Source organism: Bufo gargarizans, chromosome 5, assembly GCF_014858855.1.
Source record: "Bufo gargarizans isolate SCDJY-AF-19 chromosome 5, ASM1485885v1, whole genome shotgun sequence".
NCBI classification, from domain to species: Eukaryota; Metazoa; Chordata; class Amphibia; order Anura; family Bufonidae; genus Bufo; species Bufo gargarizans.
In genome coordinates this window covers 193,053,966-193,070,432 of record NC_058084.1, presented here as the reverse complement: position 1 = coordinate 193,070,432, position 16,467 = coordinate 193,053,966, and the positions used below count along the sequence as shown (strand labels likewise).

Genomic DNA, 16,467 nt, shown 5'->3' with positions numbered 1-16,467 from the left:
TTGGCATTTGACCAAGATATTTATCTCACCCAGCATGGGTATATGTAAAATGACACCCCAAAACACATTGCCCAACTTCTCCTGAGTACGGCGATACGAGATGTGTGACACTTTTTTGCAGCCTAGGTGGGCAAAGGGGCACACATTCCAAAGAACACCTTTAGGATTTCACCGGCCATTTTTTACAGATTTTGATTTCAAACTACTTCGCACACATTAGGGCCCCTAAATTGCCAGGGCAGTATAACTACCCCACAAGTGACACCATTTTGGAAATAAGACAACCCAAGGTATTCCGTGAGGGGCATGGCGAGTTCCTAGAATTTTTTATTTTTTGTCACAAGTTAGTGGAATATGAGACTTTGTAAGAAAAAAAATAAAAAAAATAAAATAAATCATCATTTTCCGCTAACTTGTGACAAAAAATAAAAAATTCTAGGAACTCGCCATGCCCCTCACGGAATACGTTGGGGTGTCTTCTTTCCAAAATAGGGTCACTTGTGGGGTAGTTATACTGCCCTGGCATTCTAGGGGCCCTAATGTGTGGTAAGTAGTTTGAAATCAAAATGTGTAAAAAATGACCTGTGAAATCCTAAAGGTGCTCTTTGGAATGTGGGCCCCTTTGCCCACCTAGGCGGCAAAAAAGTGTCACACATGTGGTATCGCCATACTCAGGAGAAGTTGGGGAATGTGTTTTGGGGTGTCATTTTACATATACCCATGCTGGGTGAGAGAAATATCTTGGCAAAAGACAACTTTTCCCATTTTCTTTATACAAAGTTGGCATTTGACCAAGATATTTATCTCACCCAGCATGGGTATATGTAAAATGACACCCCAAAACACATTGCCCAACTTCTCCTGAGTACGGCGATACCAGATATGTGACACTTTTTTGCAGCCTAGGTGGGCAAAGGGGCACACATTCCAAAGAGCACCTTTAGGATTTCACCGGCCATTTTTTACAGATTTTGATTTCAAACTACTTCGCACACATTAGGGCCCCTAAATTGCCAGGGCAGTATAACTACCCCACAAGTGACACCATTTTGGAAATAAGACACCCCAAGGTATTCCATGAGGGGCATGGCGAGTTCCTAGAATCTTTTATTTTTTGTCACAAGTTAGTGGAATATGAGACTTTGTAAGAAAAAAATAAATAAATAAATAAATCATCATTTTCCGCTAACTTGTGACAAAAAATAAAAAATTCTAGGAACTCACCATGCCCCTCACGGAATACGTTGGGGTGTCTTCTTTCCAAAATGGGGTCACTTGTGGGGTAGTTATACTGCCCTGGCATTCTAGGGGCCCTAATGTGTGGTAAGTAGTTTGAAATCAAAATGTGTAAAAAATGACCTGTGAAATCCTAAAGGTGCTCTTTGGAATGTGGGCCCCTTTGCCCACCTAGGCGGCAAAAAAGTGTCACATATGTGGTATCGCCGTACTCAGGAGAAGTTAGGGAATGTGTTTTGGAGTGACATTTTACATATAACCATGCTGGGTGAGAGAAATATCTTGGCAAAAGACAACTTTTCCAAATTTTTTTATACAAAGTTGGCATTTGACCAAGATATTTATCTCACCCAGCATGGGTATATGTAAAATGACACCCCAAAACACATTGCCCAACTTCTCCTGAGTACGGCGATACGAGATGTGTGACACTTTTTTGCAGCCTAGATGCGCAAAGCCCCAAATTCCTTTTAGGAGGGCATTTTTAGACATTTGGATCCCAGACGTCTTCTCATGCATATGGGCCCCTAAAATGCCAGGGCAGTATAAATACCCCACATGTGACCCCATTTTGAAAAGAAGACACCCCAAGGTATTCAATGAGGGGCATGACGAGTTCATAGAATTTTTTTTTTTGGCACAAGTTAGCGGAAATTGATTTTTTTTTTGTATTTTCTCACAAAGTCTCCCTTTCCGCTAACTTGGGACAAAAATGTAAATCTTTCATGGACTCAATATGCCCCTCACGGAATACCTTGGGGTGTCTTCTTTCCGAAATGGGGTCACATGTGGGGTATTTATACTGCCCTGGCATTTTAGGGGCCCTAAAGCGTGAGAAGAAGTCTGGAATATAAATGTCTAAAAAATGTTATGCATTTGGATTCCATTTGGGGTATGGTGAGTTCATGTGAGATTTTATTTTTTGACACAAGTTAGTGGAATATGAGACTTTGTAAGAAAAATAAAATTAAAATAAAATATCTATTTCCGCTAACTTGTGCCAAAAAAATGTCTAAATGGAGCCTTACAGGGGGTGATCAATGACAAGGGGGGTGATCAGGGAGTCTGTATGGGGTGATCACCCCCCTGTAAGGCTCCATTCAGACGTCCGTATGTGTTTTGCGGATCCGATCCATGTATCCGTGGATCCGTAAAAAACATACTGATGTCTGAATGGAGCCTTACAGGGGGGTGATCAATGACAGGGGGGTGATCAATGACAGGGGGGTGATCAGGGAGTCTATATGGGTGATCACCCCCCTGTCATTGATCACCCCCCTGTAAGGCTCCATTCAGACGTCCGTATGTGTTTTGCAGATCTGATCCATGTATCCGTGGATCCGTAAAAATCATACGGACGTCTGAATGGAGCCTTACAGGGGGGTGATCAATGACAGGGGGGTGTTCAATGACAGGGGGGTGATCAGGGAATCTATATGGGTGATCAACCCCCTGTCATTGATCACCCCCCTGTAAGGCTCCATTCAGACGTCCGTATGTGTTTTGCGGATCCGATCCATGTATCCGTGGATCCGTAAAAATCATACGGATGTCTGAATGGAGCCTTACAGGGGGGTGATCAATGACAGGGGGGTGATCAGGGAATCTATATGGGTGATCACCCGCCTGTCATTGATCACCCCCCTGTAAGGCTCCATTCAGACGTCCGTATGTGTTTTGCAGATCCGATCCATGTATCCGTGGATCCGTAAAAATCATACGGACGTCTGAATGGAGCCTTACAGGGGGGTGATCAATGACAGGGGGGTGATCAGGGAGTCTATATGGGGTGATCAGGGATTCATAAGGGGTTAATAAGTGACAGGGGGGTGTAGTGTAGTGTAATGGTGTTTTGTGGTACTTTACTGAGCTACCTGTGTCCTCTGGTGGTCGATCCAAACAAAAGGGACCACCAGAGGAGCAGGTAGCAGGTATATTAGACGCTGTTATCAAAACAGCGTCTAATATACCTGTTAGGGGTTAAAAAAATCGCATCTCCAGCCTGCCAGCGAACGATCGCCGCTGGCAGGCTGGAGATCCTGTCTCTTACCTTCCGTTCCTGTGAACGCGCGCGCCTGTGTGCGCGCATTCACAGGAAGTCACGAGTCTCTCGCGAGATGACGCGTATATGCGTCACTCTGCGCAGAGCTGCCGCCTCCGGACCGCGTTAGCAGGCGATTAAAGGGAAAATTCCATGAATAATGTAAAAAATGAAAATAGGACATCATATAGTTCATGCCATTCTCTTTCTAACAAACCTAGAACCAGCCCTGTTCCTCATATGGATCCAGAGATCTCCCCTTTCATTGCTCTGCTAGATTTATATCAAGCTGCCAGCTAAAGGGGAGTGTCTTTTCTGCTGCAGCTAAGGAGGCATGTCCATGCTCGCCCTATCACAGCTCAGGAGGCGTGTCCATGCTCACCCTATCACAGCTCAGGAGGCAGTTGAAGGATGAAACTGAGCATGTGCGGCCTTCTCAGTGAGTACATCAAAGAAATAAGAAAAAACAAACAGCAGGTGGCACTATACAGATACATTTTATTGAATATCTCACTGACTATGCTGAATTTTTAGTTAAATGTAATTACAAAAAGGATTCAGATCCAGGTGCTGGTTTAAAAACTGTAGAATATTTTTCATGGGACAACCCCTTTAATACATTAGACTACCATTCTAAGGTGACCACTAGTGTTGAGCTTGAATATTCAAAAAGCAAATTTTTATCGTGAATATCAGCACTTCGAGAATTCACAAATATTTATAATATAGTGCTATGTTTTCGTAATGACAAATATTAGTTTATTATTTTTTTTTAACACAGTACACATCAGGTGATCATCCCTCCCTTCTTCTAGCTTGTGGTCCAATGAGAAGGTTTTGTCACAGCTTAGCAACATCCCTAGCAACCAATAGAAAAGTTGCCTGCCCCTTACCATACAAGTTGCACGCATTGTGAAAAATTATGCGCATCATTAATTTGCGAAAATTCGCAAGCACAAATATATTGGAGCACTCTATCTGCATATAAAGCTATTTTAATGTTCTGCCATGTCAACCATTTTCTCCAGTCTCAGGTAACTTATACCAGCTTGAAAAATGTAGCATAAGTGACCCACGCTGGTATTTTGCGCGCATTACGCGAATAATACATTGACGATTTTCGCAATCAAGAACTTCTCTAATGACCACACTTATGAGTGATAACTACAAATATAAATCCCTAAGAAAGGCCCCAACGTCATAGAATTACAACAGCTGCAAAAGGACCAAGCTAATGATTGGACCATGTAGCACCTCCTCTATTTTTAAGATACACAAGGAATAGACCCCTCTCAGGCCTATTGTCAGCAGCATCAACTCAGTGACATACAGTGTAGCAAAATACTTAACTAACATCCAAGCCCCTGTGGTTGGAAATACAGAGTACCACATCCACAACTCCAAAGGCTTTACAACTTAAATCCAAGGCTTGATTTTAGGTACAGAGGAAGGCGTGACATCGGGTACATAGAAAATAATGGTGTCCTATGATGTCATGTCCCTTTTCACATGCATACCCACCATAGAGGCAGGTCAGAGGACAAGGTTAATACAAGACAGCCCCCTCAGCAGCAGAGCAAATATTAACCAAAATCTACTGTGTTCCTTGCAGGACATTTGTCTCATCAACTATTTTAAGTATAAGGATAATTTCTACAGACAGAAACATTTTAATGTTTCATACAGCAAAGTCATGACAGAGATGCATAAAACTGGTCTGATGATATCTTTACAATACAGTGAAGAAGTCAAGATAATTTGTTTAGTAATATTTTATAGAATATAGCATATTAATTTATTGGAAATGGTACATATTAGTTCACATTTAATTAATTTACTTTACTATAATACAATATATATTTTCCCATAACAATGTAAGAATATTTTCAGAAGATACAGTAGAATACACTTAGTGGCATAGTTATAGGGGTCAAATTAGCAACTGGGGCTCCTAAGCCAATGTGGCTCCCACACCACAGTAACACTGATATGGTCCTGCCACTAACTATTTTAAGTACAATGATAATTTCTACAGACAGAAACAAGGGTGTGCCATGGGATTGCCAGTTTCACCCATTGTAGCTAACCTGTACATGGAGGAAGTGGATGAAACATAGGTTAAAATTCAAAAACAAGAGGTACATGCATTCACTGAACACATCAACACATTGGACTGTAACATTAGGTATACATAGTGTAACACTGTAAATGGTAAATGTAACACTATGTATAGTAAAGTACTGTAGGGGGTGTATATCTCACCTAGAATGCTCAGATAGGTGAGGTAAAAGAGTTCAGGAAAGCTGTGTTGTTTCAGCTGTTTTATGGACCTGGATTTTTATGGAATGGTGGGTAGGTTGGTGGAGGGACCTACCAGTCCCTCCAACTCAGTAAACGCTTCCCCTTAGCCTGGGATGAACCTACTTATAGCTGCTGGGATCATTAGTATGGAAATAAAGACAAGACTGCGAACCTCATTCAGGCTCAGTGCTTGGAAGCTGCATGGCCTGTGGAGGCTGTACAAAGCCTGATTCCCCTGTGTTTTGATTTGAACTCTAGGTGAGGAAATCTAATGTATAGTTAGCACCCAGCACCGGGCAGAGAAGATCTCAACCAGTACAGAGTCTGAGACAAATAAATACAAACAGCTGATGTAGTACCCCAGAGTGGGCACTACCATTCCCACATCCTGCTACTGTCTCTAATAGGCTAACAAATAATGCCATTTGCATTTGATTCCAGGTCTTTTGATATTGTGCCTCAATAATATTGTTATGCAACTGTTATCACATGTAATGGGCCTGGTTGTCCAGCGAGTGTTAGTGTATCTGGCAGAGTATCTTTAGATAGAATCGAACTTACCAGTCCATTCTCCCCCTTTTTAGGCAGGTCCTGTTTTCTACCAAGAGAAGGGTTGCAGAATATATAGTCAGTCGAGAGTGAAATTGAGAGTTGGAAGAAGATGAGAAGCGCCCTGACTCCTTATAGTTTACAGACATAGTATTATGAGTGGGTCAACAGCCAAAGGCACCCCAAGCAAAGATACCAGAACTGTCATAAAGTCCAGCTACCAGACCGAATCCTGAGTCTAGCACAGCAGAGAAAGAGAAAGCAAGGTATCCAAGTTTGCCTGCTAGTTTACCCCAAAAGTCTGGACTCTTACGCCACCAACTATAACTCTCCCCTTTATTGCTGGGGAGCCTAACCAGGGGGAGCGACAGTATCCAGGTAGAAGCACCGTGACAAACCAAACTAGTAAGGCCGCATCACTACTCTGCATTCCTAAAAACCTAGACGTGAGAATGTCAAGATTGCCAGTGAAGGTGTGGAGCAGGGAAGATAGATATATACTGTAGCTGGGATGTCTGAACATTTTTTTTTATAAACATCACAACCCTGCCTACTTTAAAACTGGCAACACACAGAGGCATCAACTGGTTCACCTAAAAGATCGTATGCCAGAACACAAGAAGAACAATATTGTGTATGCAATCCAGTGCAATAAAGAGTGCCACAACTTGTGCATTGGGAAAACAAAATGACAAGCTACACCAGCGTATGGCACACTATTGTCATGTATTGATCCTAGTGATATGTTGCTCCTTGGTTCTTGTTGTTTTCCCTATCATACTTTGCTTGACATTAATTGTATTTTTTCTATTTAATAAAATTGTTACAGCTTTTTATTAAATTAGTGGGGAGTGCATTTTTTTCTAGCAGCCTGTATAACAATATAGTTGCAATAAATGGTGAAAGAGTATTAAAGAGTCATCTTTTTTTCAAATTATCTCTCTTGACTCCCTCTGGACTCCACTGTACACAGTTTGGCCTGACATAAGAGATGAGCAAATTTCTCCGAAATTCGATTCAGGTGGTTCGCCGAATTTCCCAAAAAGATGTAATTCAATCCAAATTTATTAATGATGAATCACGTTAAAAAACTGCTATTTCTTGGCTGCTGAGAGCCTGCATAGTAGTGTAGAACACTGTGCATTGCAGAAACATGCATAGGGAGCCAGCTGTGCTAGTGAAACATTACTGTGAGTCAGTATGACACGCAGATTACAGGCGTCGCTCTTAGAATCACTTCACACTTTGCTAGAGATGTGGATACCATTCTTCAGAAGTCAAGATGGCCCCCATTTCCTTTAATGTTTGGACAACGCCTTATTTATTCAAGTTGGAAACAAAGCACAAAGGGTTTGCCCATCTAAGAGGACTCTCCTCCTTGATGTATCATATATGACGTATGCTGCACTGATGTTAATGTGAAGCCATTACAATATGGCGCTGGCACCCTAGATGTTTACATACTCCACATACCAAAAGGTTGTAAAATAGTGCGCAGAAGCTTATGTATTCTAGCCAATGGAACAATGCCACGAGCCTCAGGGGGGATGCCCCCTCTGATAATATATATATATATATATATATATATATATATTAACTGCTTAACTTCCTGTAATAATTGAGAACTGCTTTGACCCTTTCCTGGTGTCAGTGCTGTTTCTTCCATGCATGTAAAATCCTAGGATTAAGACAATTTGGAGCAGTAGAGCAAATGCATTTAGCTTTTTTTGAGAGCAGCTTTTGCAACTTCACTTATTTGGTCAGTTACGGGGCCAAAACTGACATACTTTTATATATATTTAAAATTAACACACCCCAAAACTGTTTGTATCAGACTGCAAATTCACCCCAAAAGCAAGGATGAATTAAAGTACTTTTATATATTTAAAATAAATACACCCCAAAACTGGTTGTATCAGACAGCACTTTCAACCCAATAACAGATGCTAGGATTACTGCAATTACTGTTTAAAACAACCTCAAATCTGTAGTAATAGATCACTTTTAGTAACCTCACTTGGTGCAGCAAGGTGTAATAGAATTGCTCCTATTACCCAGGCTTTACACTTTCCTATTGGTCCCTGATCTCTCTCTACAGTGTGGATAATGCCTCCCTATTCTTTCCCTACACTTTAAATTATCTTTCCCTGAACTGCTCAATAGTTAGTTTTTGTGAATAAAGTATTGCCTAAACACTGTCCCTAGTACCTGCTGTCATGTCTTTCCCTGCACTAAGTTCACTGTAAAATGGCAGAGACCGGGCAAGATGAGGCTTTTTATAGGGCTGTGATATCATAGGGGCTGACTATCTGCTGATTGGCTGTCTGCATGGCATTGTAGGTGAACCCTCATTCCCAGGCTTCTTACTTTTACTTTGTAACATGTGCAGCGGCCATTTTAGAAAAAATTTGATTTGCTACCACGAAGCGCGAGGAAATTCAACTTTGGGACGAATCTAATTTTTCCTTAAATTCTTTGTCAACTTTGAATCGCTTATCTCTACCTGACATGTATGTTTATTCAATGGGGAGAAAAGAGAAAGCCACTTCTAATGGCGGCTTATCTCCCAGGTATACAAAAGTATCAGGCAAAAAATATTGACTTTGCCTGATCCTTAACAAAGCCTGGAAACCTCTTTAAAAGGCATCTGTCAGCATATTTGTACCTATGGAACTGAGCAGCCTGTTGCTTGTGCGCTTGGCAGCTAAAGGCAACTTTTTTTGTCCCATGTTCATATGTGCTACATTGCTAAGAAAAATGATGTTTCAATATATGCAGATAAGCCTCTTGGAGCAACGGGGGCATTGCCGTTTCACCTAGAGCAGGGATGTCAAACTCGTGGCCCTCCAGCTGTTGCAAAACTACAACTCCCATCATGCCTGGGCATATTACAGCTATCAGGGAATGATGGGAGTTGTAGTTTTGCAACATCTGGAGGGCCATGAGTTTGACATCCATGACCTAGAGCATCTGCTGCGCTGTCTGCACTTTGACAGAGCTAGGTGTGATGATGTTTTCACTGCCTGGCCCTGTGAATCACAATGCAGAGGGTGTGGCAGTTGCAGAGAGAACTGATACTCTAGGAGTAATAGCAACGCCCTCATTGCTCCTAGAGACTCATTTGCATATATTAAAATGTCATTTTTCTGAGCAATGCAGGCACAGTTGCAAAGTGCACATGTAACAGGTCAGCCAGTTTCATGGGTACAAATCTGATGACAGATGCCCTTTCAGCTCCTCTACACCGAAGCATCCCATGCCAAGGTGCTTGATGTAATTTATGTAAACAGTTGACAAACTCTCTCTCTCTCTCTCTCTCTCTCTATATATATATCAGGGGTGTTTTGCTCTCTTGAAAATTTAACGTTTGGCCATGGGTTTTTAAGTTAATGACATCAGACCATTAATTTGTACCTCACTTCTTTGCAAGCAATGTCCCTTCCATGTGTGCAGCTTTGTCCCTTAACTGGTTAAAATGGTAGTCTTTACTAATTGTTGCAGTGTGCAGTTCTAAGAACAGATGTCAAAATTGGATCATCAATCAATCATGGAGAACGCTTCAATTTGCAGCTTCCAAGAGTGGCTCATTAGTGGACAGTGATTTATAGCTCTGACATTTTCACTCATCATTAAAGCGTAAGGTGAACAATTACTAATCAGGTTCCTAAAAATAACTGCAAATGGATATAAGAAATTTACATTTTTTATGTTGTATTTACTCTGATGCTCACTAGGTGGCAGTAATGTCATTTTGTTTTCTTTTGTAATTTTTACTGAAGGTTATATAGTTGATTCAGTTTCACCAGAGATCTTAGTCTAAAATGTACAAGAAATTATGTTATTTATGTAATAATGTATAAAAGGTCTAACTGTATAAATGCTCACAGTCAAAACATTTCCACTACATAATGACATTAGGTATTTTTTTGTATTCTTTTTATGTTCATACTTTTGGCTTTATGCACGTGTAGTTCTTTTTATATACATTAAAGTGTATATGTTTAAATATATGAAACTGATGTCCATGCAGCTATTCATACAGCTTTATGTTTTATATTAGTATTTCCCCATTGAAGTCATGAAGCTTTAAAAAAATTATGCGGTTTCTTTCTGTGATCCATATTAATGTCTATGAAGCTAAATGGAGCTTAAAAATCTATATGGACATGAATATACAAGTAAATATCAGACACAGACATATTTTGTACCTACAGTATATTCATCTTTGTATTTCAACCATATTCAGTATAGTCATGTGAACAGCGACTGTTTATATGCTTGTGAATACGAAAATGGGTAATAATGTGCAAAATATCTATAATAAATAGAATAGTCCATGGAAAATCATTCTCCCTTCTGCAAATATGTGTAAGCATGGCTGTACATACATTTTCTTATAGGATTGTGGATTAAATGCTACAATTATTGTGTCCCATATCTGATACAACGGAACTAATTTATTCATTCACAGTCTTTTTTAAACCATTCTAACATTATGGTAATCTATTCAAGATATCTTGCAAAAAAATGTGTGAAATGCACTTAGACTTGTGAAAGCTCTTAACACTTATCTTTAAAGAAACATGTCAAGGTCTTCATTAACTTATTTTTTTTTTTAAGAGGGTGCGGCCACATGTTCAAGTTTTTTTATGCAGTTTTGGAAGCCAAAACCTGGAGCGAAAAAAGAGAAGTAGTATTTCTCCTTTATACTTTTCATGTATGATCCTGATTTTGATTTCCAAAACTACTTTAATGAACCTAAATACTATCTTCGTGTACAGTGATAGCCAGTTCGCAGTGTTCGCCTGCGAACACATGCGGGCTGCCATCTTGAGTCACAAGTCATCCAGAGCAGGCAGTTCCGAGAACAGCCGCCGGGGGCCTTCATCGGGCTGTTCTCGGAGCTGCCTGCTCCCACTGACCGCATTTGATTTCAGACCGACTCGCGGCACAGGCAAGGGCTTACCTGTGCATTGCCGGACTTGTGAGTCAAGATGGCAGCCCGCATGTGTTCGCAGGTGAACACTGCGAACTGTCCATCACTGCTCATGTATTCAAAACCCCAGCTACCAGAGTAAATTTTTTTCCCAATGCAATTTAGTAAACAAAACTTGGATTTAGAGGCCTTAAAACATAATGCTCTTCTTGTCTTCTTGCACCAGTACCCAGACACAGTACCCCCATAACAGTCCTAGTCATGGTACCCCCATCACCTTTCTATCTAGTCACATTACCCCCTTAAAGGAGTTCTATGAGTTCAGGGGCGGAACCTGGATATAATCTGTTCTTTATTCCTTGACTACATATACGTGAAACATTTGAGCATTTGCTTTCTCCGATGCTCCCCCTTGTCATGCTGCATTGTGCAGCGCAAGGCTGTGTTTGTTTTGTGCTAGTGACATCCCAGGCCTTGCATCACTAATCTAGGCAGAGACTTCTGCCTAGCAGTGAGCCCGGTGACATCACCGGCACAGATAGGTTGTCTATAGCGCTGCCGGATGTGTTTTTTGGACGTGGGTACTATGCTACTTTACATATTGAGCTGCAGCTGAACCCGTAGAACTTTAACAATGCCTTAGTATCTTATCCATAAATCAGAGACACATGTGAATATATAAAACTTCGTACTCAAAGATGAATTTTGAGCTCAGTTTACCCATCACAGATTTTGTGGTTCATAATTCATCAGCTATTTTGATTGATTGAGGCAAAAATGTTACCATGTTTGAGAATAACTGTTGATAGCATAATATGGTCATTCTATCTTCCACTGTATTCTGTGCCTGGCATGTTATGAACTGTTTTATGAAATCGTGAAACGTATATATCCGTAAAAAAATTTCACCAATTTCTTTTGGCAATATTATTGGGAGAAAGTGGCATCTTCCTCGCTTTGCTGTCACCTGTAGTCCACTTTCTCTTTCTATTGGCTCCAAAATTCCTTCCTTCCTAATAGTAGAAAGTAAGGAGAGAGGAGAGGGGTAGGCAGCTTCAGTTTTGGCCTTCCTACAAAAGTGGCAGACCTCTGCTGCATATAAGTGTCCTCTATAGGCCCTCTCTCCAATGCATAGACACCTTTCTCTATCTATTTGATCTTGAAATTGTTGTTAAACCTCAGCAGCCTTCCAAAATTCCATCTTTAAATAGTAGAAAGTAAGGAGAGGGAGGAGGGGTAGACAGCTGCAGTTTTTATTTTTTTCTCTGTGAGTAGTGTTCTACCTCCTTTAGATTGAGCACTCTCCACCCATCTGCCCAGGGCTTCTGAGCAGAGTAGAAATATAGCTGGTTCCTACACCTCCCTGAACATTGTAGGGTTAGGTTAGGCCCAGGAAAGGCAGTTCTGTTAGTGTTAGGTACCCATCTGCAGAAGCCATCTTGACACCAGTAGATGGGTCCGACACACGTTTGATCAAAAATGTGCGCAAAGAGCTTTGATTTTTCATGTATAGTAGGTATAGTACCACTCTAATCCAGAATAATCCCTAATCCCTAGTTCTATTGTTTGCATGCGTAATGGTGTGCTACAATACGTTTTTTGTTTGCTGTCTGCATGCTATAGCTTTATGGAGGTGAACCTGGATGTGCTAGTCTAAATTTTCTTGTACTATCTACTAAACATGCAGACCTCTGGTGCATATGAGTCTTCTATATGCCCTCACTCAGGGGCGGACTAGAAACTTAAAGTGGCCCTGGAAAAAATACCAAAAGAGGCCCTGTTTTGTAGTCGGGTCCAAATTGATGGAAGGCCGGGCCAGAAATACCATATTGTGGCACATTATACCACCCCAACAGAGCCAAATACCACAGTCCATCACAAAATACTGCCAGCAGCACAAAATACATCCTCAAAAACTTCCACTGGCTGGCCCTCTGGGCATTGAACCACCGGGAAATTTCCCTATGGACAATCCGCCCCTGCTCCTGGGAGGAGGGGGATGCAGTTGCAGTTTCTCATTCAATCTCTGTATCTGTGAGTACTGACATCCCTACCAAAAAGTTCCGTATATAAGCCCTCTTTCTAATATGTTTTTAAAATTTACCACAAAATGTGAGAATAAAATTTTATTTCCGTGCTTTTTGCATAAAAGCTGCCACAGTCAAATATAAAATGATGTGTTCCACTCCACTTGCACTACCCATATGCACATGGTTAATTTGCACATTCGCTTACACCAGGTCTGTTTACTGAGATGGAATGTCACTGATGTAAAAATAAAGCCAGCTAGATTTGGCACCAGGAAATGTCAGCCTGGGGGCAACAAGAAAAATGTGTTCAAGCTACTATGGGCAGCCAGGGGCGTAGCTATAGAGGGTGCAGAGGTAGCAGTCGCTACCGGGCCCAGGGGCCAGAAGGGGCCCAAAGACCCCATAAGAAGACACCAGTATTATAGAAAGTGCATGCTGGTCAAGTTATAGCTATGGCTGGAGGGAAGGGCTTGGGTCAAGAATTTGGCATGGGGGGGTTGGGGTGGTGGTCTACTGTTTAAATTTTTGCCACAGGCAGCATGAAGGCTATGTGCTTCCCAAGCCACAAAACACTGAGGGAAGGGGGGGCCCAAGCTGAACCTTTAGACCAGGGCCCATGAGCCTTTAGCTACGCCCCTGTGGGCAGCAATATGTGCTAAGCTATAGATTGCTCTATGTTCTTGTCCTTCAAGTACTGTACATTCTGGATGGAGAATGAGTGAAGGTTCTGTTACAATTTTTTTTAAATAATATTTTATTAATAATGTCCAAAGTTTAGATACTGTAAACTTAAAGAGTAATGTGTGTTAACATTTTGAGCCACAAAAAATGAGTTTTTAGCTGTTTTGACAGTGCTTTAGGATTTTCAATAAATGTTAACTGCAAAAGGATACATAAAAATGTAAACTCCAAGTGAAGAGATGGCATCATTTTTGGTAGACAGATGCTTTTTAGACAAATTTATCACTTGTGATATTTTAACAAAAAGTCGGAAGCCCATACGAGTCCCCTGACTGAGTAGGAACAGATTAAACCATTATAATAGTGTTTTCTACTCCCTGCTTTCCAAGAGCCATACCTTTTTTTAGTTTTTTCATTCACATTGTCATATTGAAACCTTATTTTTTGTGGGACAAGTTGTAATTTCTAAGTGCACCATGCTGGGGCGTACATAGAAATCACTGGGTCCCATAGCAAGAATCTGAATTGGCGGCTGTTTGGGCATCAGGAGCAACACGGGTGTCGGGGAATGAGGTAAGTAAGGTGCCCGGGCATTTTGGGGGGCATTATAGGGGTTGGCAGGAGGGCATTATAGGGGTTGGATAACCCCTTTAACTACTTGCTGCTGATGCTGAGTGTGCACATAGCAACCAATCATATCCCACTCCCCCTCTAAAGGTAACTGATGTGCTGGGGTGGGGGAATATGATTGGTGGCTATGTGCACACTCAGCATCAGCAGCACGGAGTTAAAGGAGTTATCCAACCACTATAATGCCCCCCAAAATGCCAGTGGAAGGGGGAAGGAGGAAGGAAGAAAGCACACTGTCCTCCTGAGTCCTCTATGAGCCTACATGGCCCCCAAAACCCCTCTGCTTGCAGCTGTCCTCCCCCATCAAGAATACCCAACCATATATGAATTTTTTCTATCAAGTCTGCTGACTGCTGTTCTCTTACTGTGGTACACTGAGAAAACAGTGTGTTCACTGTCCCGAGCGGTCCTTCAGTCTGGGTCGGGGGGGGGGGGGGGTTGCACTCATTGTCTGATGACTTGAGGCAGACGTGAGTGTAGAGGATGCTACTCCGGGTGCGGGCCTCTGTGTGTGCTTGAGCGGCGCCTGCTCCTGCTGCCTGCCAGCGATACACTGGCCAATCAGCAGAAGGATCCTTGCGCTGCTAAATGATGATTGGCCAGTGTGAAACTATGCAGCAGACGCAGTGCCTGGCTGGGAGGAAGCCCAAATCATGGAGGTCAGACAGGACAAACGTGGACAACAGAATAAAGTAGTAGTAAAAGACACCATGCATATACTTACAGCATGATGATATTGGTACACTAATAGCCAGGAATATCCAAGCAATATCCACTTTACTCAGACAAATGGTCTCTCTGTGTTGCGGTGGACTTCCATCCTCTGTTACATGGGAAATATTGCCAGGAACCATAGGTCTCCATGTTCCTGCAGGCACCAACCTATTAAGAAAATTTCCTGTTGCTGTGGACCCAGGTGTAGACATGGTAATGGAACTCCTAGTAGTTGCATCCATAGACAGAATCAATTGCACTGTGGTAGCATTGTCTGGTTCAGTATGCTGGTTCACTACTGTACTCCTTGTGGCTCCTTGTACCAGTGTGGTGGTCTTTGAAATTGAGGTGGTATGGGGAAATATTGGGGATGCGGTTAATGTCATAGTAGTCGGTGAAGTTCCATTCACTTTTCTTACAGAGAACAAAGATCCATTTCTGTTTAATACATCCCATAGTTTATAATGATGGGGCTTAAAAGGCACTGACACTGATTCTGTGTTCTTTGACATACCATTGGTAAGGGTGGGTGAACCCTTGGACTGTTCCTCTTGAGAAAGGCTTTGCAAAGTGCCAACATGATGAAAAGTGTCTTTAGGGAATGCAAGAATAGTGCTAGTATGGTCAGTGGTGGTTGTAGTCCTCAGTTGAAAGCTTGAATGGAGGTAAGTTGCAGTAGACCCAGTCATCTCATCCATCACATCCTCAGCTGTTTTCCTTTTATGCTGTGCATTTCCTGAAATTGTAACACCCTGAATATTGACAAATGGTGTTGTCATGAGACTGTCGCTGTAATCAACACCTTTACTGTGAAAAGGAGGCACTAAGTCTGCAGGTTTTACAGACAGCCTTGTTCCAGGCCTTGCAGACTTCCTAACAAGCCCAGAGTTGACACTTGACATTACCATTTCTGCATTTGCTGTTGTCAGTAAGCGATAAGATGGCGACGTTGGAAACTGCTCCTTAACTGCAAATACTTTGCTCTCTACCTGTGCCAAAACGAGTAGGATACCTGTGAGAGAACAAAAAGCAAGATTCTTGAATCAGGCACAAAATGGTTGCAAAATGCAATTTACCTATAGTATATTAACTCATAATAAGTCAGCAGCTGCTTAAAGGGGTCGTCTGGTTGTCTGGCGGCAACATTTTTTAAAAAGGGCTCAGAGTGGGTTAAAAAAAGGATGCTCACCTCACCAATCCCCAATAGCTCCCGCTCTGATGATTATTGGGTCACTGCAAGTCTCTACTTACAGGTTCCATCTTGAAACACATATAAAAATGCCAGGTCAGCAAATCACTAGCCATAAAAGTCACCGACCTCAGAAAGTGATGAGCATCTGAGCAGGCAA

At 41.7% G+C, this 16,467-nt stretch overlaps 1 protein-coding gene across 2 annotated transcripts in view; it reads right to left on the bottom strand.

Moving 5' to 3' along the window:
* TMEM108 (transmembrane protein 108) overlaps nucleotides 1-16,467 on the bottom strand; it is a 287,581-nt gene that overhangs the window by 18,549 nt on the left and 252,565 nt on the right. For both annotated transcript variants that reach the window (XM_044295635.1, XM_044295634.1), the window contains one exon: nucleotides 15,129-16,130. In XM_044295635.1, the coding sequence (XP_044151570.1) occupies nucleotides 15,129-16,130 (1,002 nt within the window). The remainder of the gene's footprint in view (nucleotides 1-15,128; nucleotides 16,131-16,467) is intronic.